The 22,237-nt window shown below is 35.1% G+C and overlaps 4 protein-coding genes across 4 annotated transcripts; 3 read left to right on the forward strand and 1 right to left on the reverse strand.

Annotated features, from left to right (window-relative positions):
• Positions 1–747: 747 nt before the first annotated feature.
• Positions 748–6,120, forward strand: LOC118057509 (uncharacterized). The gene is made up of 6 exons (XM_035070110.2): positions 748–1,160; positions 1,684–3,253; positions 3,367–3,618; positions 4,080–4,160; positions 4,786–5,319; positions 5,918–6,120. Exons 2-6 carry the CDS (start codon positions 2,060–2,062, stop codon positions 5,966–5,968), a joined length of 2,112 nt encoding a protein of 703 aa, XP_034926001.1. The 5' UTR covers positions 748–1,160; positions 1,684–2,059; the 3' UTR covers positions 5,969–6,120.
• A 4,145-nt stretch (positions 6,121–10,265) lies between these two features.
• Positions 10,266–11,657, forward strand: LOC118057508 (CASP-like protein 1F1). The gene is made up of 3 exons (XM_035070107.2): positions 10,266–10,775; positions 10,858–10,981; positions 11,096–11,657. Exons 1-3 carry the CDS (start codon positions 10,576–10,578, stop codon positions 11,315–11,317), a joined length of 546 nt encoding a protein of 181 aa, XP_034925998.1. The 5' UTR covers positions 10,266–10,575; the 3' UTR covers positions 11,318–11,657.
• Positions 11,658–13,832: 2,175 nt separating this feature from the next.
• Positions 13,833–16,771, forward strand: LOC118057579 (uncharacterized). Its single transcript, XM_035070206.1, has 5 exons — positions 13,833–13,884; positions 14,161–15,194; positions 15,480–15,837; positions 16,210–16,264; positions 16,741–16,771. Exons 1-5 carry the CDS (start codon positions 13,833–13,835, stop codon positions 16,769–16,771), a joined length of 1,530 nt encoding a protein of 509 aa, XP_034926097.1.
• A 2,988-nt stretch (positions 16,772–19,759) lies between these two features.
• On the reverse strand, positions 19,760–22,005 carry LOC118057507 (protein CELLULOSE SYNTHASE INTERACTIVE 2). Its single transcript, XM_035070106.2, has one exon. The coding sequence runs from the start codon at positions 21,738–21,740 to the stop codon at positions 20,082–20,084; it is 1,659 nt and encodes a 552-aa protein (XP_034925997.1). The 5' UTR covers positions 21,741–22,005; the 3' UTR covers positions 19,760–20,081.
• Positions 22,006–22,237: the final 232 nt, after the last annotated feature.

Consider the following 22,237-nt stretch of genomic DNA (forward strand, 5'->3'; position numbering starts at 1 on the left):
AAAAAATATTAAAATAATTTTTTTTTAAAAAATTATTTTTGACATCAACACATCAAAATAATATAAAACATAAAAAACATATTAATTTAAAATAAAAAAAAAAAATAAAAAAATATTTTCCAACCACAATATCAAAATCTCAATTAATAATTAAATATCTAAACTTAAAAAAATTAAAAAATATCTTAAATTACTACTTTTTTTTTTCTTTCTAGATTTATTAACATGTCATCTATAATCATTCATGTGTTATTATCGAAAATGATGGCTGGATATAGATACAATGAATCAATGATCCGAGACGAAAAGTTTTACTAACCACACGCCCTTTGGTTTTGGGTTAAACTATAACAATATATGCCAGTGGTTTTATAGCCTGTTTTGTATTACAATAGTAGATGTTTTTTAAAATAATATTTACTTAAAATATATTAAAATAATTTTTTTTTATTTTTTTAAAATTAATTTTTAATATCATTACACGAGATCAGCCGTATGTATACATGGCAGGCAATAACAGCATTGGATGAGCATATCCATATTGAGTAATGACAATTAAGGTTTTGGTCTAGCGGTTGAAGGGACTTGTTTTCTTTTTTTGTATTCTGGGATCGTGTACTCTGTCACCCCCCGGTGTCTCACATGCTCATTGGGTTTGCAGGATATTCAATGAGCCGTGAGATTAGTCGTGGTGCGCGCAAACTGATCCGGACACCCACAATAAACAATTAAAGGTTGACAAAGACATGTAAGAAGAAAAAAAGAGAACCGCAACTTGAACGCAGACACAGACTTGTGGTTTTATAGAAAGTTGTGTAGTCTTCAAAAAAAGCACAACACCAATTTTCAACCAGTCAGAAAATTCTTGGTTAATTAAATCTAGCACTGATTCACAAAAAAGAAAGATAGAGAAAGATATAATTACAGGTGTTAGATAGAGAGAAAGGAGCCCATTTGATCAAGAGAGAGGAGAGGAGGAGATATATATAAATATATATGGAAACAGGAGGAACTTCAAACAGAAGAGAAGAGACTCCAAGGAGAAGAAAAAAGAAGAAGATTTAAGACCATTAACGAACTGGGTTTTTGTTTGTTTGCTTAATTGACTTTCAAAGAATTCGATGCTTGTGGGTTTGATCAGTTGATGGATTTTAACTAAGGTACTATGATCATGGACTTATTTTGTTTCTTCGTTATATATTTATCTGGTTTCTTGTTTTGTTTGTTCGATTTTTAAATTAGGATTTTGATTACGTAAAGTCCATACCATTTGTTAAAGTTGTGATCTTTTCATAATTTTCGTTTCCTTTTTTTTTTTTTTGGTTGCCCAGAAAATGGAATTTAGAATCGGGTATTAAGGCTGTTGTTTTAGTTTTGAAGTAGTTAAAACATAAAGCTGAAAACAAATGTTGTATCGGTCTTAGTTAAGTGCAGTTTTGAGTTTTATCTGGACATAAATGATCTTCTTTCAATTGGTGGTTATAAAAGTGCTTTCTTTTTTTCGGAATTTCTCGTGGGCTTGATCATTTATGAGTAAATTTGAATCATATTTATGTTTTGAAGTTTATTTCCATCATTTGGGTTATTCTAGTTTTTATGAGCCATCTGCAGATGTCAGGCTTCTTTAATGTTTTAGACCGTAAGAGTCTTAAAAAGCTAATGTGCTTTTACATGTTGTTCCAGGGATTGATTGCTGTAAATTATGTTGGATGTCTGGTCTGTTCGAGTTTTCCCTCACAATCTAATGGAAGAATTGTAGTTGAAATTGAGTTGCTTTTGGTGACAGAGAGCAGTTGTGTTTGTCATACGAGGCAAACTTGCTTCTCTGATGCAGGAAAAGTTGCACATTTGAAGGTTTGATGTTATTTAATGCCACTCGTAGAACTGGAGGGCTTGCGCTGCATTCGTTTGCTTTGAACATGATGCATCCATTGTTTTGATGTCTGAATATGATTGAGTTTGGAAGAGAGTGAGGAATACTGGAATAGAGTGCGGTGGACAAAGAAACTAGAAGAGGATCCTGTTAACTTTTGGTAGGACAATAGACTCGACCTTAAGGATGGGCCTGCCTCAGTTCTCCTCCAGCAGCATTGCTGAGGAAGCAGCCACATCTTTGAGCACAATTGTGCATACTTCACCCCGAATTGTTGGTGTGAGTAGTTGTGATTTGAGTGGGATGCATGGAGGAAACCTTGGATATCGAATGCAGGTGGAAATGCACTGTACTTCTCTTACAGATTTCCACAAGAAAACCGTTGTAGAAAATAAGAAGGGCTTGTTAAGTCATAAAGGTGAACAGAATGTCCAGACACCTGTTCCTAGGATTGTTGGTTTTGAATCAAGGGGATTGAATTCTCCTGTTGGTGCATTTAATGGAAACCAAACTGCTTCAACTGTGGTTACTATCGGCTCTAATGCAGTCGAGTCCACTGGATCAGACAAGAAGCGGTTAGTGTCTCCTCTGAGTGGGATGCTTCACCCTGGTAAGTTTAATGGTGCTTCCCTAGACATTGGTGATGGTGTTTCTAAGAGTAATCTATGGGGTAGCAAGGACAATTACAAGGTTTCTATGTCACAAGAACATAAAAAGGCTCATATTGGAAATTCCAGTTATTTCAAGTGCTCAAACTGGTCTGCATCTTGTCTTCCAGAATGGAAGAATTCACCTGTTGATAGTTGCAGGGAAAACTCCAAGTTCTTTTCTGATGGCCCTGTGCTTGAGACAGAGCTCAAGGCACACGATCAATTTATGTCTCCACCTGGACTTAATTATTTTGGAAAAACAGCAAAGGCAAGACATCAAACCAGCGCTTTGGCAATTCCCTTAATGAAAGCATCATCACCTCCTTTGTCATTGTCCCCTCTCGGTCCAAAACTCTCTGAAGGAATAAAATCTCCAGGAGGGTGCAGCCATATCACAAGAAGGCTTGATGATGGCTATCTTACCTTCACTGATATGGAACAGTCGCTTGATAGAACTGTATCTGGCATTTTATCTTCCCGGAAGGATAGGGTTTTCAAAACACTTGATGAATCATTAGATGATTTTGATAATTTGTGCACAAAATTTGACGTGTTTACTCCTGAGATTACCAGTGGCATTGGACAACCTTGGTGTGAGGATTCAAATCTTGGTTCCCTAAATGTCAAATTATGTAGAAGTTTTACTAGCGTGCCTGTTAGAAGGTCTTTGGTTGGTTCGTTTGAGGAATCCTTGTTATCTGGTCGGTTATCATCTGGTAAAGTTAGTCAGGTTAGCATCTCAAATCTTATGCTAGAAGGTTCTTTTTGTTTGTTTGATTCAGAAAAAGGTATTCTGTTAGAGTAACTTTTAACTCATAACTCCTTATCATTTCTGTTTTTCAGAAAATTGATGGGTTCCTTGCTGTTCTAAATGTCACTGGAGGAAATTTCTCTCCAAAGACACAAAAACTTCCTTTTACAGTAACTAGCGTGGATGGAAATAACTACTTACTCTACTATTCATCGATAGATCTGGGAGGGAATGTGCAAGAAAACAAGTATATTGACCAAAAAATGAGGAGGAGCCTTAGCATTGATGATTCACGATCTGATAGAAGCAGGTTACGAATACCAATGAAAGGGCGAATACAATTGGTAACTTATCCTTCTTTTTCCCAAGTTTGAATGTTAATCGAGTTACAACTCCAATTTCATTCTTTCCCTGAGGAACAACGCTTTTAATTTAGGTGTAGCATGAATGAGTTTTGTGCCTTTTCCATGCAATGCTGATCTGCCTGAAAATATTGTTACCCATAATCAACTTGGTGATGTAACAACATTCCACATCTCATTTTTTAAGCAGGATCTGAGAGAGAAAGAAAATGATCCAATTATAGTTGAGTGTAAGATTCTATTTCTGGAAGGTCTGCTAACATGATGTCAATGCACTTATATTTCAGTTGTCTTGTCAACGTAATTAAATTTGGGGAATTATGGTGCTTTGATATTTTGAACTTCATCAGACAGCTGTAGCAACTTTTCTTATGTGAATTTATATACCTGTTGGTTCTTTAGCCACAGAAATGACACTGACGGACTGAACTGGTTTTCGGCAGGTTCTCAGTAATCCAGAAAAGACACCCATTCACACTTTCTTTTGTAGCTATGATTTAAGTGACATGCCAGCTGGTACCAAGGTAATTGAGGATAAAACATACATGATTGTTTTTGAATTAAGATTTCACTGAGAGATGGATAATTGACTTCATAAATTTGATTTGTAAACACTTGCATTTGCATGTGTTTCCTACCACATGAGTTGATGGTATGCTGTTATCATGCTTGTATGATGTGATGTTCTCCACGAATCGGTTTTATGACAGACCTGAAATCCTTGCTTGAGTTGAACTTACCTGCTGTGCTATTTTGGTCGAGTGCTGATCATTTTGAATGCATTTAAAATAATGTAATCTGAAGAGTACTGGATTATAAGGAGCAAGCTGAGTAATGTTTTGCATGCTGAATTGAGACCATGAAACACCCCTAGGGTTGTGTTGAAAATATAGGATGCCTTGTGTCATGATTTCCCCTTTACCATGAGCTTGCACATTGGTTGAGATGTTCTCATGAAAATGCTGTATAAAGCAGTTGATGATTAACTCCTTAGCTCTGAATCCCAATTCTATTTTCATTCTGTATAAACTCTTTGTTTCCTACGTTGTTTAATTCATTTGACCACAGTGCAATGAAATTCCCAGAGTGACTTCTTTTTTGTTTTTGTTTTTTTCCTTTTCCTCTTTGCTTCTATGCACTTCTCAAAAGACATGTCTGCGCCAAAAGATCACCCTATCCTCATCAGCACCAGCTTCTTTACCAGTGAATGTAAAGAACAGAGATTCTGACATGAAAAATGATGCAAAGCCATCTTCAGTCCATAAAACTAATAATTGCTTGCCTCATGAAAGAGATGCTACCAATTCAATTCGACTTGACTCTGTACATAATACTAGATCTCCTGACCATAGTAGATTCAGTACCAGTGAATGCAAAAATACTGGCGTGGAGGGCTGCAGCCCTCCAAATTCATCTCGTTTGTGCATAGGAAAATCGGTACATGGTCCTTCAAAGGTCAATGAGAACACCACTGGAGCTGGTGCTCTACGTTATGCTCTTCAGCTCCAATTTATGTGTCCTCTTCCCAAGAAAAGTTCAAGGTCATTCCAGAGGAGCACATCTGATCCTTCATCTGTACCAGCAGCAAACAAGATGGACATTGTCAGTGAGCAACGCTTCTACTTGTATAGCAATATGAGGGTAGTGTTTCCACAGCGCCATTCTGATTCAGATGAGGGCAAGGTATATTTTGTTGGAGTTTATTGTTGTCCTTTAATAAGAAGAAATCTTCTTTTCGTGAAAAGCATGCTTTGATCTGCTTATTGTTTGTTGTCTTGAATGACACTTACGCTGGGCGAGCATCCATGGCCATGGACATGCATTTTAGTTTCATAATCTTTTCGTCCCCACATGATTTAATTGTGCTGATTTAGCCATCTTTTTGGCCACCCTTAGCTAATTTAAATATGTAGCCTCTACCTGCGAACAAAACGGCAGGCATTGTTGTGATGGCATCCTAACAATAAGCAAATACCTTAGGACTCGATGATCCACGTATGTATCTTCGAAAATGAGCTTCAAATACATGACAGATATTGTTTTTCACAATTAGAATTTACAATATGGTTTTATCATATGCATTCTTCTTTCTATTTTATTGACATTAGCGATGGATTAATAAAGGTGCGACTCAAACCTGAGATCTCATCCCTTGCTTTTGCAAGAATACCACTTAGCTACACAAACACATAGCTGCATATGGTTCGTTTTGTGCTAGAATCATAAGAATAATCGATTTTCACTTTGGTTGTCTAACAAGGCATTCTATTTCGCATTGCAGCTAAAGGTGGAATATGATTATCCGTCAAATCCAAAGTACTTTGACATTTAAATTGCCCAGTAGGTTATCTTCTCAAATGTTGGTGATAAAATTGTTGTACATATGTGTACATTTACTGTCATTCTCTGATGGGGCAGTAAGCCCTTCTAGTTTGTACAGATTTTCCTTTCTTCTAATAATAAAATGATTTAATTTAAAGATCATCATGGTCAGTTGGTTTTGTTTTACCTTTTCCTTACCTTGCCCACAGCAGAGTGAGAGACAGATTGTTATGAACACAGCAAGAACTCTTCCATCCAAAACAAGATCGAAAACGTTCTGCACCAAGTGAGCTTCTTAGGTGGATTGAAATCTTTTTATGTTGTCCAATGGGATCAACAGCAGTCAGCAATACAAACACATCCATGTGATTTTGTATCAAATCACATTTGCAGCATGGGAGGTTTATCAAATCACAGTACATCCATGTGTTTTCCTTCCATTTAACACTTTAATGTATATATTTTCCTCTGTGCATCTTTTTCACTTTGTCATCTAGTAAACTTTCTTACATAATTAAATTTAAAAACCAACCTAAATAAATTTAAAAATTTAAAAACAAAATAAAAATAACAAAACTAAGCCAAAAAAATATATATTTTAAATCTAATTTGAAGGTTTTATAAGCCTTCATTGGTTACATCTAGTTTACTTCCTTATAAAAATGAGATTGTAAAATCTATTAGTAAAATTTGAGTGGACCAAAATTTAAGCTCGTGTTATCATAAGGATACACATTTAACTAAAATCTCCTACATCAATTGTGTATTAAATCAATATTTTATCGATGCCTGCATTGAAGAATCAGTCATGGGCCTATGATCTTCTGATTCTACCAGTTGCCTTTTCTTTTTTATGTTTCTCCCATCAATTTCACTTCCTTGAATCCTGATCCTCCCTAGGCACATGTTTCTTTTTTATTTTATAAATACCATGCGTTAAAAGACTAAATATACAAATATAAATTAGAGTTATCAAGAAACATGTATTAATGATCAAAGTTCTGTTGCGAATCTATTATACATCAATGAATTTATCGATGTTTCAAATTATTGATGTTATCATATTTTCATATATTTCTGATGCAAGTTAATATTTTTTTAATTAATATGAGTGTCCGGATCAACTTGTAAGCACTTTAACTAATCCCATGAACCCTGAAATTAATAATTATGTAAATCTTCAATGATCCTAAAATTTGTCAGACTCCAATAAGTGATTTTTAGAAAACAAACTTAAAGTCTGACTAGTTAAGTTACACTTCTTTATCATGATGAAGTTAAAATTATTAGTTTAGTAACATCTTTTTATATTTTTCTTACATCCCAGTTACGCCATGCAAAGACAATTGTTAATTGATGCTTATAATTACTTAGTCATTGCTGATATGATATATACATATGATGGATGTTTGCAAGCAACTCAATGGAGGTCTTAGGGCAAAATATACACGTATAAAGGAGACAGGCCACACGCGTAACAGGAACCACTGGTGCTACGACCTATAATGGAGATGAATTTATTTCTGGGAAAAAGTAGATGATGACTCAATCAATTAACAACACTCTGTTGTAAAAATCTTCAAAATAAATTTATTTATCGTGTTATTATCTCCTAAGAAAATACAATCGCTACACCATATTTATTTGTATACAATTAATGTTTATATATATAATCTTAGCAAAAGTCGATATATACCCGAGGGTGCATGTCGACAGGCGGCCACATAAATTAAAGAGGGGAAAAGGACTGGCTATTTCAAAATGGAAAAGAGACCCCGACATGGGTTTTGCCTAACGAACAGCCTCCGGAAAACAATCATAATTATTTCTGGCTAAGAAGAAAAGGATCTGATCAGATTTTGTTGATGAACGTAACATCTCAATCATGATATCAATATTCATCACTCAAAACAGTGGAGGGGCCACTCATCTTTCCAAGAAAGTTAGGTAACATTGCTTCTTAACATTATTTCTCTCTTCTTCTTTTTTTTCAAAAACAGAAATTTAGATTCATGAAGGCGTTTCACAGTTTTGTTATTTAATTGTAATTCAGAGTGGTGATTTAAAAGAGAGAAACTCAATAATTTATTATTAAGCATGATGGAGAAGGATGTGATGGTTTAATTAGAAAAACAATTTTTTTTTAATTATTCATGAAAAGTATTTTTTAGATTATTCCCTACCTAAATTATTATTCCCATGCTCTACAATTACTATAACTAAGCGCGGGACTATTAATTTAGGTAGAGAATAATATAAATATAATGAACTTTTCATGAATAATTAAAAAAATAATCATGTACCATGAATGTAGAATTTAGGTGTGTGTATCAACCATAAGGAAATTACAGAGTTAATATTTATTATTATATATAAAAACAAGAATTAATAAAATTAGACATATCGATCTAAAATTTAAACTATGAGACCTCAATTAATATATAATTTATATTATTTTTTAATATATTTTTATAATGAGATTAAAACTTGTATATGATTAGTAGTTTACTTACTATACTAGTATGTTTTTTTTTTTTTTTTAAATATAATTTATATTATCTTTTAATATATATAAATATAAAACATCTCCCAGTAATACTCTCTTTCCTTTAATGTTTCTTCTAGGTCTAGTTGCATTTATCTCTGCAACAAATTTCAAGTTTGAGTGATTCTAATTCCAAGAATTTCTTGATGTCAAATAATTGTTTTAATCAATCTAGTTTTAACCGGTACTTGTTTTGTTTGTAAATATAGCAAATATTACTTTTTAAAATATTTTATAAAAAAATACATTAAATAATATATATTTTTTATTTTTAAAATTTATTTTTGACATTAATATATCAATAAAAAAACATATAAAAAAACTAATTTGAAGCTAAGTTTTTTTTAATTTCTTTTAAAAATATGGTTGGATTACACTACCAAACATCATCAAGGGAACTCATTTATTCATGGAGTATAAAGGTTTGAATTTTAAAGCTCAAAATTCAAATATCAAATGCCCTTTGCGTGTACGCAATCTCCTTTTTCTTGAACTGGTAGCTATTTGCGATATTAATTTGTGATGGACGATTGGAGGCTGAATGTAATCTTTATCTCAAGTATACTTGGGAAATTAAATAAAATCAGCATATTATCGGTTAGGCAATCAAGAAGTTAGTGCTCTTAATTAGTAGTTAGCTTAGCATATATATATATATATATATATATATATATATATATATATAGGAGTCTTATCATCCCCATATTTTTATAATCAAGACGTTACTGCTGTCAAGTGAAAACTTTTTAAGAAGTTAAAACTTAAACTCGTAACATTTTAGTTAGTAAATTTTTAATACTATATCAAATAATAATTATCTCAACTAAAAGAATTAAATTATTAAATGAATTCTTAAAATATAATATTTATTATTCTCATACAAGTATGCTTTCCATTTTAAGATTCAGAGATTGCAAAAAAAAAATATTTTTTCTTATTAATGCACAAATCCAGGTGTAGGTAATTGATTTAGGAGCAGGTAAGATCGATTTTAATCTCTATCCGTGGAAGCCATTCCGAATAGTAGCTGGAACTTTTCATTACATGATTGTGCCATAATAGTTCAGGGAGTGTTTGGATTTTGGTAGAAGGTGATATTTAAAATAATTTTTTAAGATTTTTTTTTATTTTTTAAAATAGTATATCAAAAGCATTAGAAAATACTAAAACAAATATCAATTTAATGATTTTTCAAGCTTAAAATACTTGTGAAAAATATCTAAAAACAAAATTAAAAATTGTGTCAAACACTCTCTGCATGGTATTTGAGGTTTTTAACCTAAACCAAATTTTAAAATTTGCTCTAACAAGAGAGGATTGTGGGAGATTAGGTTGGCGAGAGTAGATTTTAATGATTTCTGTTTTCGTGTTAAAATTCTTTTTGGGCATTAATAGGAAAAAACAATCTTGCTTAATTAGCAAGCAAAACCATAGTATCTGTTAATATCATTAGTTTCTGGATTCATTTTCAGCCTTTGCACGTTTGATAGGCAAATTAAACACTATCTTTCCTTGGTGGGACTTGAAGAATTTCTTTTTGATGATAACCCACATGTGCATATTTTATCTTTATGTATCAAATCAGGATATCATAGGGGTGGTCGCACTTTTGAATAGAAAGAGAGCACACAAAAAAAAAAAAAAAACTTCACACGTGAACTTAGAAAGCCTATGTTTGACATTTTTTACGTCAATGATATAACTAGCGATAATTAAATAATAAAAAGTTAACTAAAAAGAGAGAATATTTATAGTTCTAATTTTACCAATTATATTTTCCTACACACATTCATTAAAGATCTCAGATTGACAGGTTCTTCTTATGATTTGGCTTTTAAAAATGACGATAACAAAAATAAATAAACAAACAATGTTCCCTCAATAATTTAGGAATCAAGAGAAGGGTTCCTCGACTTTCTCTTCTATAAATTGCCTCCATATCATCCCAATCTTTTCCTCCCTATCCTTTCTCGTTTGCTTCTGCCCCCATATACCTCCTCCCTTTTCTGTACTGTCTTTGCTTTTGTGTTTAGCCTTTTTCTTAGCTACTTTCTCTGCGAAAGAATTAAAAAATGGCAAACAATGAAGCAAAGTTCTCCGTAAACCAACCTTCGAAAACTCAAAAACTTTTCATTGGAGTGCAAATTTTCTTCAGAATTGTAGCAATTGCAGCCTCAGTAGCCTCATCATGGCTCATGATCACCAGCAAGCAAGTCATTGATATTGGAGGAATTGTACTCGACGCAAGATATAGCTACTCTCCAGAATTCAAGTAAGATAAACTGAAAACACATAAACAAGCTGCTATATATTAAACTTGTAAGTTCACTGAAAAGAATCCTTTGTTTTCTCAGGTTTCTTGCCTTCACAAATATTGTTGTTGGTTGCTTCTCTCTACTGTCCTTACTATTTCTTGTCCTTGTTGTTCGTCAAGGCTCCAATCCAAACCACTATTTCATTTTGTTCCTTCACGATTTGGTATCCTTGGTTTTTCTACCTCTCTTTTGTAACATCTTGTATGATCCAGTCCTCAAAATATTCGTTTTTAATTATTTGATGCTGTCTTTGTGGAATTTTGATGGTAATTAACAGGCAATGATGTCTTTGGTCGTTGGTGGATGTGCTGCTGCCACTACAGTAGGTTTCTTGGGGAAGCATGGGAACAGCCACACTGGTTGGATGCAAATATGTGATAACTTCGGCAGATTCTGTAATAGAGCAACAACTTCTGTGACAATCTCGTACTTGAACATGGTTTGCTTGTTGATTCTTACCATCACATCTGCAAGCAAATCAAGGAAAATGGAAGCTTAGAAATGGAATGCATGCAGTTGATGAGTTGGCAGAAATTAATAAAACATGTGCGAGGCAAATTATGTAACAGAGAAACAATTTCTTTCACTTGGTGCTGTTTGTGATTGGTTTGCTTGTCGATGCTTACAATCATATCTGCAAGAAAATCTAGGCAAATGAAGCTGAGTTGTCATAAATAAAGTTTGAATAAATCTGCTGTAAAATTTCTAATTAATGAATGCTTTATTCCATTAAAAGACAACCTCTCTTTCAACTTTTCTTCTCTTTGCCTTTCTTCTTGCTTACAAAGGGGAGAGGATTGAATGCAGTTGCTTGTACTCCTATTTTTCTCTTCTTTATTTCCACATCCAATAAATTAATAAAGCATAAATTAATGGGTTTTTTTTTTCTTCTATTTGATTTCAAATTGTATTTTTTTTTTTATTTCACTAGCTTGATTCCATGCACTAGGAGCTTTCCTTGGTGGGTAAATTCACATTTCTCATGTACCTAGAGATGTTATATAATCGGGATTCTAATGAACTTTGCCTTACAACAAATTTCAGAAATGGATTACTTAGAGATTTTATATTTTGATGCTGTTGTTTTCATGGTATAATTTGTTAATCTCACTTCATCTTCTATTTCTATTATTTAGATAAACCAAGATAATACTCATATTTAGAATCTTCACATATAATGATATTAAATGTTGATATTTTTATATCGAGAAAATATAGTTAGAAGTAAAAGTCTTCTATTTGTAATCAGAGTATCAGATTTTACCCTTTCAATTAATTTTTAATTTTAATAATTATAAATGGATATTTTCCTTTTTTAATCATAAAAAACGCAATATCTCAATAAAATCCAATCATGTCAAATAAGATATTCCATAGTTATATTAAAAATAAGGTGTAAGTTAGTCTCTTAATAAAAATTATAATGAATGTGGAGTAGGATTAACAATTTATAGATGGAAATACCACATCTTTTATCTTCACACTAAACCGAAATGCAATAGAGGTTGTTATTAGAACCTGATTCTGTTTATTTTTATGTTTTAAAAAATATTTTTTTAAAAAATTAATTTTATTTTATTTTTTTTTTATTTAAATTAATATTTTTTGATATTTTTAAATCATTTTAATACGTTAATTATCAAAAATAATTTTAAAAAATAAAAAATATTAATTTAATCTATTTTTAAATAAAAATATTTTTAAAAATAATCATTACTATACTTGAAGCAGAGAAACATCTAAAGAAGCTTCCCAGATGAAACATAGAAAGCAGGATGGCAATGATGTAATCTTAATTTGTTATCGAGAAATAGTATTAACAGGATTCTACTTTGAGAGGGATTCAATTAATTGCATTCAAAGAACTCCGAGGAAATTATTGGAGTACAAGCCAATTCCAAACAACATTAAACCTAATATACTACCCGAGAAAATTAATTTTTTGGCCATAAAAACACTTGCTAGAGCAGCAACTTTTGTTGCTTTGTCTTATTTGTCATTACTTTTGCTTTTTGTTTCTGATGCTTGGAATCACATCTACAAGCAATTCTAGGCAAATTCAAGTCTGGAAATTGACAAAATGCAGTTGAGTTGTCAGACGTGAGGTATGAATAGAAAGGATTACAACGAGCAAGTGTGTTTATATTGCATACTTTCTAATAAAAGACAATCTCTTTCTACTCTTCTCTGTCCTCTTTTTTAGAAAAATTTAATGAGTCAAGTTATAGCTATTAGATAGACCCGTAAGTAATAGGCAGAGAGGGAACTCCGTTGATCGGTGATGGCTATATCGCCCCAAAATTAGGAATATTTTGCATTTTGGTCCTTAAATTTTATCAAATTAGGGATATATATGGTTGAATATATATTCATTTAATCCAGAAGACCCCATTCATAACACAAATTGGTTCCCTTTAAAATTCAGATTCTAGTTATTTCATTATTTTGGGTTATTTAAGCTAAATAAGGTAGATCAGGAATCATCTGGGATTTTTTTCAGTCACTTTCTTGTTCTCAATTTAATCATTTTTCGGTTGTAATTAAGCATTTCATAATTTCGAAAGTATTTCAATTTTGCTCTTATCAATTTAAGCTCTCTTACAATTTGGTAACATAGCTAGACGAGCCATGACGGATGATACTAGAATGTCACAACTATTAGAAACCATAGTCAGCATGAAGTAAAAGCAAGATCAGCAACAACACAACCAGCAGAAACAACAACTAGTTTTTAGGCCTATCAGCTTGGTAGGCAGCCTCTACAAAATTATCTCAAAACTGCTAGCATCCAGAGTGAAACGAGTTCTGCCTGAAGTCATCAGTGACCACCAAAATGCTTTCATAAAAGGAAGGCAAATTCTGGATAGTGTGTTGATCGCCAACGAGGCAATTAACTTCATGAAGAAGAAAAAGGGCAAAGGATATCTCTTTAAACTAGACTTCCACAAAGCATTTGATTCAGTGTTATGGGACTATGTGAATGAAGTCATGGCCAGTATGGGTTTTGGAAGTCGATGGCGAGGCTGGATTATGCAATGTATATCAACAGCCAAGATGTCTGTGCTGGTAAACGGCTCCCCCACAAAGGAATTCAGTTTAGAAAAAGGGCTTCGTCAAGGAGACCCTCTTTCTCCTTTTCTCTTCAACATTGCGGTGCAGGGGTTGAGCTGCATGCTACAACGAGGGTGTGATCTGGGCTGATTGAGGGAGTGAGCATCGGGCAGGCTGGTTTTCATTTATCTCATCTACAGTTTGCAGACGACACACTCATTTTTAGTTCAGCCTCCTTAGAAAGCATGCAGAATGTTAAGCGCATACTATTGTGCTTTGAGCTCATGTCAGGCTTGAAAGTTAACTTCTCCAAAAGCAGTATCTTTGGTGTGGGTATAGAAGATCACGTGTGTGATTACACTGCACAGACACTAAGATGTAAGCAAGGGCACCTCCCTTTCAAATATCTTGGCCTCCCCATTGGTGCAAATTCCTGCAGACTTCTGATGTGGAATCCTATCATTCAAAATATCAGCTCTAGGTTGGTTGCATGGAAAGGGAAGCTCTTATCGATAGGGGGAAGGTTATGCTTAATTAAATCGGTTCTTAGCAACTTGCCAATTTACTTTCTCTCTCTGTTCCCTATGCCTGTGGCGGTTTCAACAGCAATTGAAAAGAAGTTTAGATGCTTTTTGTGGTCCGGAAAAGAGGAAGGCAAGTCTATATGCAATGTTGGCTGGCCAACTGTGTCGATGCCAAAGAGTGCTGGTGGACTTGGCATTGGATCTCTGCAAAACAAAAATAAAGCTCTACTATTCAAATGGCTATGGAGGTATGGCTCTGAGGAGTCGAGCATGTGGAAGGATGTGATTACAAGCATTTACAATCCTAAATACCACAGTCTTATACCGCAGGATCATATCACAGGTGCTGGAAGCACATGGTCTCGGCTTGTTAATTACTGTGGCAAAGATTCTAGATTGCGGAATATTGTGACTAATAACACTGTGATGCTAGTTGGCAATGGAAAATGGATTAAGTTTTGGCTTGATGACTGGACAGGCAATGGCAGATTGGCAGAGAAGTTCCCTACTCTATTTCAGTTGTCCAACGATAAAGACGCCAGCCTAGAAAAGATGGGAATGTGGGATGGTCATGCATGGTGCTGGGTTTTCTCCTGGATCAGAGATTTGAGAGGCCGGAATACTGGACTTCTTACTCAAATGTACGCTATTCTGTCAAGAATGCAACTGGACAAAGAAGCAGAGGATCGGCTTGTCTGGAAAGCCAATAACACAGGAAGATACTCGGTTAAATCTCTATGTGGGCTTTTATCTCCTAGTTCTCCATTGAACACTGTCTTCTCCTTTAAGGGATTTGGAGAGGTCTCGTCCCACCTAAAGTAGAGGTTTTTTGCTGGATGGCCATCATCAACAAAATCAACACCCGCAGCATGTTAGTTTAAAAGAGGCATACTGGATATCTCAGCTGCAATCTGTCCGATCTGCTTGGCTGAGGAAGAAATGGTCGACCACCTTTTTATTCATTGCTACAAGCACTGGCTCATTTGGTCTAAAATCATCAATTGGTGGGGCTTAGCTTGGTGTTGTCCAAGGAACTTGGCAAATCTCTTCTCTCAGTGGGACTCTTTGGTTTATGGCAAATTTCAGAAAAAAGTATGGGTGATGTTGTTCTTTTCTGCGACATGGTCTATGTGGCTTCTTCGCAATGATGTAATATTTAAGCAGAAGATCCCAGATTATGATACTTTGTTCTTCCTTATTGTTACTCGGCTTTGCTTATGGTTAAAGGCTATTGAACCGGATTTTCCCTACTCCTCCTCAGATTTGCTTCGATCTGCTGAAGGTCTGGTTCGGTGGACTAATTCTCAAAAGTTGAGGATTGGTATTATGTGGTCTCCCCCTATGACGAATAGATTCAAATGGAATGTTGATGGATCCTCTATCGGAAAACCTGGCCCCTCCGGAATAGGTGGTGTTTTGCGGAATCATCATGGAATACTTTTAGGTATTTTTTCTATGCCGATTGGGATCTTAGACTCTAATGTAGCTGAGCTGAGAGCAGTAGTCAAAGCTATCGAATTGTCAGCCTCTAACTGCTTCTTACATCATAAACATATTATTATCGAATCTGATTCTGCCAATGTCATTAGCTGGATGAATAATTCTTATAATAGGCCTTGGATTCATCATAAACTCTTCTCTTCAGCTCAGAGGCTAGCTTCATGTTTTGATTCAATCACCTACTCTCATTCTTACCGGGAAAGCAATCACATGGCAGATCATCTCGCTAAACAAGGAGTGCACAGAATATCTGATTTTGTGGCTTGGCTATGACCCTCATAGATAATTTATCGGTACTTTGTTTAATCCAATGCAGATTATGTTGATTGGGGCATTCTTTTGGCTCCTATGCAGGAACCAGATGGTGGAAGGTTTTTATTGAGTTTGTAGGGTTTATGTTAAATAGGTTTGCTAGCTAATTCAGCAAACTTTTTCTCTGTGTAATGATTGGATTGCACAATTTTGCATTACTTAATAATATCAGCTTCTTTCAAAAAATTCCCCTCTGAATACGCCCATAACTTCAGTCGATGGCCACCACAAGACTGAAGCCGAGCCACCGAGGGATAACCAAATCCAGTCGAGGCCCACGAAATTAACTGGATTTTCCGAAGGGTAGGTCTACAAGCTGGCCAACCACTTCTTTAACCACCACGATACCGATCCCCAGCATCGTTTATTGATGGCAAGTTTCCACATGGAGGGGAGGGTTATTGCATGATTCCGAGAGATGGAAGAGAAAAGGGTTCCAACAACCAATAGGAGTACAAATTGCTGATGGTTGAAGGATTTTAATTGAGCCAAAAGCTTCTGTTACCTTGTCTTACTTTTCAATGGTTTGCTGCAGGTCTGGAAATAAAAAGGGTTACAATGAGTAAATGTGTTTTTACTGACTCGTTCTCTCCATTTTTTCTTTTTTCCTGCTTACAAGGGGGAGAATCAAATGCAATTATCTGATAGTATTTTTCTTCTACGGTGGTCAGATTACTCCTGTCATGACGGGTATTGAGTTTCCAAATACTAATAATCAACCACTGACTAATCGTTCAGGTAAATGCAAGCAGGTAAGAAACGGACTAGGGCTAACTAGCATCTAGCAATGTTCGGATTGAACTCGAAAGTGGCGTGTTTTTGACCTCAACCGAAGGCCACCTCCATGAGTTTGCTTTCTGACATGATTAAGCCTTAATACACTTGATTAGCAAATGGTGTTGGGACTCGGGAAATCTGCTCACAGCCTCACGTGAACGTGTGGGACTCGGGCGCATAAAAGTGAGATCCTCCTTTCGAACAAACTGGATTTTGAGCAGCAGTTCTCCAACGTTGCTGTCAATATGAAGTATGGGGATTGTTGTTGTTCAGAGAGAAAGGGTTAGAAAATGTTGGAGAGGCAGATCTGCAACTAGTAGATGAAAGTTTTATCGAGGCAAGCAACAACTAAACCAAGATAACCCTGATCTCTTCTCCAGTATACTTGATATTTGATAGGAAAATCATTGTAGAATAGGAATTCATATATTGTTGTTGTTCAGAGAGAAAGGGTTAGAAAATGTTGGAGAGGCAGATCTGCAACTAGTAGATGAAAGTTTTATCGAGGCAAGCAACAACTAAACCAAGATAACCCTGATCTCTTCTCCAGTATACTTGATATTTGATAGGAAAATCATTGTAGAATAGGAATTCATATTTGTCAAACTGACTCGACCGAGAGAAGAGAAGGTGGTGTTAGATTATTAGATTTCACCGGTTACATGTTTTTATTAAAACATCATTGTTTTGTTATTTAAAAAAAATTATTAGTATTGACGGATCAAGTTTAGACAGGTTAATCAAATTACTAAAAAATTGACGGGTTAATTGGATTTCAAGAAGTTAATATCTTATTTAGTTCACCTAAAAATCTAGCTTAGTCTCATATTTCTGCAGCAAGCTGGGTTGAACAACTATGTGGAAATCTTCAACAACTATGTGGAAATCTTCGAGCCACTCTTGTTACATGTGAATGAAAAGTCGGGTGCTGAAAAACATGTACAGGGTTGTTTGTTTTTGCGGTTGAAATGTATTTGAAATTATTTTTTGTTATTTTTTGATTATTTTAATATATTAATATCAAAATAATTTTAAAAATTATTAATTTTATAAATTTCCAAATAAAACAACTACTACCACATCTCTACTCACTGCTTAACACCATTAAAACCATAGAACGCGAATGGACAGGGGCTAAAAGTTCGTCTACAAAAATGGGTTAACAATTCAAACTCTTATTGGACCTCCTGGAATTATAAACAACAATTTATCTTTGGACCTTGCTTGAGTCCACTGCACTGCACCCTTAATTACGGGCTCTTATTGTTGTTTCTCAAGACCATGATCATAGAAAGCATCCATTAATTATATGGGCCTGACCGTAGGAGCAAACAAAGCGTTGATTTATCAGCACTTTGCTTATGCTTTTTGCATGCATGTACAGAAACGAAACCGCAAATTGTACTGGTAACCATGTATTGGTAAGTTTAGGAATCGTTAGAAAAACGATAAGTTGTTTTTGTGGAGCTGTCAAGGATTTTGAGAGCACAATCATTCTAAAGTTAATTTACAATTCATGAAAGGCTGTCATGTCAAGAAAGCTAATGGAAGCAAGCAAGAAAGACCATTTTCTCCCACTCAAGTTTCTTAATTTCACCACAGTAAGATCTTTCAAGTTTCCTGGGTTCGAGACCATTGAATCAGCTAACCTACCATCTCTCAATAACCCTCCTTTACGGGGTGGATTCGTTATCTTCCTTGGTTCAAGACTGGTAACCAAATTGCTTAACCTTTCATTTCGAAATGTCATCCATTTAAAGAACAGAAAGATACTTCAATTTATGGAGCTTTACCCCATTCCTCGAGTAGAAGGGTGTGTGAACAATTTGTATTAGAAAAGGGCCTCATTAAAAACAGAGGTATATATAAAAAAAAAATTCAAGGACCACAAAATCCAACTGGGGAATTCACACGGCAACAAAGCATGAGCTGTTAGTTCATCCCATTTTCTCCATCAAAGACGGGATTCTAAGGAAGTACGCGGAAACAAGGAAGCAACTTTTGGTAGGTCCGAAGACCTCACCTGTTAAGGTAACTGCCAGCAGAAGAGTGCATTAGGTATAGCATAGTGCAGATGCACATGGTCAAGAACAGATGCACATGGCTTAGACCCACTATTATATGGTAATCATCCATCCAATATCCAACAAACTACTAAAGTAGAAAAAAATAATTGGAACTATCTCGATCACTGGTATAGGAAAATAAATCAAGAATATCCATGAAGAAAATCATTCCGGGACCCTGTCGCCCTCTAAGGTGGCCGATAGAAGGTGTTTAACCATTCAAGCTAGCACCAACACGAGTGGAAGGATTTGACTCTGATCCTAGAATAAATGCAGGGCCATATACATCAATGAAGAGACCTGTGTCAAACTTCAAGATTAGTTCTGGCAACATTTTTATGCTTGACCATAACTGCATAAGTTTTAAGAATATGGGACCCAACAAACACTAGCAAAATTAACCTGCCTGAAGGAGTAGAAATGAATGTCAAATAGCATGTCTTCTGAACTCCTTATAAAACAAGGAACTCGATAACAATCTTCAGTTAAGAAAACAGCAGGCACTCACCAGGATATTATATGGAAAATGCAGTCTCTTCTCACCAGGATCTGAATTTAGTGAAATATCCGATTTTCTATTAAGATCATAAAATAACCATATCACCTATCAGACAACTCAGAGAGAGAATGAAAGGTACTGCCTTTGCACAATCAATACAATTAACCCTGCCTTGGTTATTATTTGCATTTAGCTGTCATGAGAAAGCAACATTTTCAACAAGTACTGTATATCATAAGTGTGATCTCAAACACATTACAAACACTACTATTATTCAGTTTCGCATAAAGAACATGAAATCCAGTGTATTTAGGTCAACAAACCATGATCTCATCTCTAAATAGAAGAGGTTTTCCAGCGGAAACTAAGCTAAAACTGTTTAGTCCTAAAGCAACTTAACAAACATATGGAAAAAAAAAAAAAAAAAAAACCAAACACAAAACAAGAGTAAAAGCAAACACAAACAATGTACATAGAGATTAACAAGCCATCCTCGGATTCAAGTTCCAAGCACAAGGAAGAATTAAGTCCATGCTACGGCCTGGCAAAAACACCCCAAATCTTACCCCGCCCCAGACCATCCAAGAGCTTCTTAGATCCTTCAACATCCATCTCCATAAGTTTCTTCAAGTGCCCACTAGCACCAGCAGCAATCATTTGTTTCCTACACTTCTTAGAATTTAAAAGAGAGGCCAATATAGAAACAGGGTATTTCTTATCCAAATTCTGTATCAAAGGATCCAATAGCTGAACTGTACTCACTATTCCTCCCTCAGTCTTTCTGAAAATCCTCCTATTACCAGCATGCAACACAAGCAATGACAATGCTTTTGCTGCTGCCTCCTTTTCTTCAACAGCCTTACAATCCAACATTTTAATCAATGGACTAATGCACCCCAATTCACCAATTAGTTTCCTAGTTTTCATAATAAAACCAAGCTCAAAAATAGCTCTGGCAGCTGCAACTCTCACACCCAGAACCCCACAACTCAACACCGCCACAAGCCTAACAACAAACCCATCAGAAACAAGCCCTTCAGCAATAGCTTGGTTGGAAGCCAACTCCCTTAACAACTCAACAGCAACTTCAAGACTCCTTGCCGGAGGACATGAATCCCAAAAATTCCTCAAACACTCAACAACCCCTTCCTTAACAATCAAAAGCTTCAAATTTTCATCTTCCTTAACCAAATTACACAAACAACCGATTGCATTTTCTTGCGCTAATGCAGTTCCAGAAGCTGCAAGCCCAATAAGAACAAAAACGGCATTCTCTTCTATAAAATTCTCTCTAATCTCTTCAAACACGGCCAAATTCCTCAAAACCCCACTTGCAAGACCCTGTGAACTAGGTGTTCCAGCTTGACAAATCTCTAACAATGAACAAATCCCACCTCTAGACCCAATTGCCCTTGCATTCTCTCTCGAAAAGCTTAAAGCTTGAAGTGCAACACAAGCTTTTTCTTTGGCAAACCAACTTCCTGATTCAAGAATCCTAATCAATTGATTCAAAAGCAACAACCCTTCTGCTATCAAAACATGTTTACTACTATCCACCATTGAAATTCTTGAAATTGCGGCTACGCTCTTCTCTTTAATATCAAAACAACTATTACAATCAAGTAATCTAGCAAGAACAGGCACAATACCTTGTGCAACAGCAATCAATACATTTTTATCATCCTCCTCAATCAAACTCAAAACCGTGTCCATAGCCGCGTTCTTCGACTCAGTACTCCCTATTTGCAACCGAGTTATTAAATTCCTAAACTCAGCTCTAACAAGCTCTCTTTTTGGGCCAGACCCAGATAAAATTCCATCTTGAAGAACCCCACTTTTGATCAAAATCTCACAATCTCTCACATTTTGATTCAATTTAGCTAAAATTGAATCAATATCACTTTGAGTCTTAAGCTTCCCTTCCGTCAAGTTTGTATCTAGACATTTTTCAGCTAAAAGGAGAGCATCATTTAGAGTTTGCGAAACAGAGTGAAGGAGATCAAGAGCGAGTGGGTTAGTGATTGAGGTTTGGAACTCGGAAAAATCAGTGAGTTGGGCTTGGAGATCAGCAAGTTTGGATTTTATTAAACTCCATTTCCCTTTGAAAGATTGTATTAATGGGATTTGTTGGTCTAAAAGGGAGTGTAAGAGGTTGTTTGACAGAGTTATTGGGTCATTTTCTGGTATTGTCATGTTAAGTTGAAAGAAATGAAAGAAAAGAGGATAATGGGATTTTTAAGGTTTCTTTTTTGCTGCTTTTTAGAGGCTACAGAGAGAAAGAAGAGGGGCTGCTGGCTGGTGGTCGTGCTGGCGGCGGCGGCGGCGGCGGCTAGGAGGCAGTGTTGTGTAACGACGGAGCAAAGAGAGAGTGAGAAGAAATACTAGCAATTGGTGTTGGGAATGGTGAGTTTGGATATTTTAGATGCAGGCTTCTCCAGGGCTGTCAGCTAGTTAGAATTTTATTTTATTTTTCTTTTTAGGAAGGTTTTAAAATTTAATTAATTTAGAATTTTGCAGTTTAAAATTTATTTGGGATATTGTACTATTTTTTATATTCGTATTTTAATTATAGTTGGATTATCTTTGAGATATATGATTCCATCGAGAGTCAATTCCAAATAAATATGATTGTGATATAGATATTTATGGAAAAATCTTTTTACAACAGTTTTTTTCTATTGATTTGATAA

Source organism: Populus alba, chromosome 15 (assembly GCF_005239225.2).
Source record: "Populus alba chromosome 15, ASM523922v2, whole genome shotgun sequence".
NCBI classification, from domain to species: domain Eukaryota; kingdom Viridiplantae; phylum Streptophyta; class Magnoliopsida; order Malpighiales; family Salicaceae; genus Populus; species Populus alba.

Excerpts from the sequence above, each read along its gene's own strand:
- LOC118057509 (XM_035070110.2), top strand. The coding sequence starts at position 2,060 with ATGGGCCTGCCTCAGTTCTCCTCCAGCAGCATTGCTGAGGAAGCAGCC. Across the intron at positions 4,161-4,785 it reads ACATGCCAGCTGGTACCAAG|ACATGTCTGCGCCAAAAGAT; the intron begins GTAATTGAGGAT and ends ACTTCTCAAAAG. Across the intron at positions 5,320-5,917 it reads CTGATTCAGATGAGGGCAAG|CTAAAGGTGGAATATGATTA; the intron begins GTATATTTTGTT and ends TTCGCATTGCAG.
- LOC118057508 (XM_035070107.2), top strand. The coding sequence starts at position 10,576 with ATGGCAAACAATGAAGCAAAGTTCTCCGTAAACCAACCTTCGAAAACT. Across the intron at positions 10,776-10,857 it reads AGCTACTCTCCAGAATTCAA|GTTTCTTGCCTTCACAAATA; the intron begins GTAAGATAAACT and ends TTGTTTTCTCAG. Across the intron at positions 10,982-11,095 it reads TTTTGTTCCTTCACGATTTG|GCAATGATGTCTTTGGTCGT; the intron begins GTATCCTTGGTT and ends GGTAATTAACAG.
- LOC118057579 (XM_035070206.1), top strand. The coding sequence starts at position 13,833 with ATGGCGAGGCTGGATTATGCAATGTATATCAACAGCCAAGATGTCTGT. Across the intron at positions 13,885-14,160 it reads CAGCCAAGATGTCTGTGCTG|GCTTGAAAGTTAACTTCTCC; the intron begins GTAAACGGCTCC and ends AGCTCATGTCAG. Across the intron at positions 15,195-15,479 it reads CCTTTAAGGGATTTGGAGAG|AAAAAAGTATGGGTGATGTT; the intron begins GTCTCGTCCCAC and ends GGCAAATTTCAG.
- LOC118057507 (XM_035070106.2), bottom strand. The coding sequence starts at position 21,740 with ATGACAATACCAGAAAATGACCCAATAACTCTGTCAAACAACCTCTTA.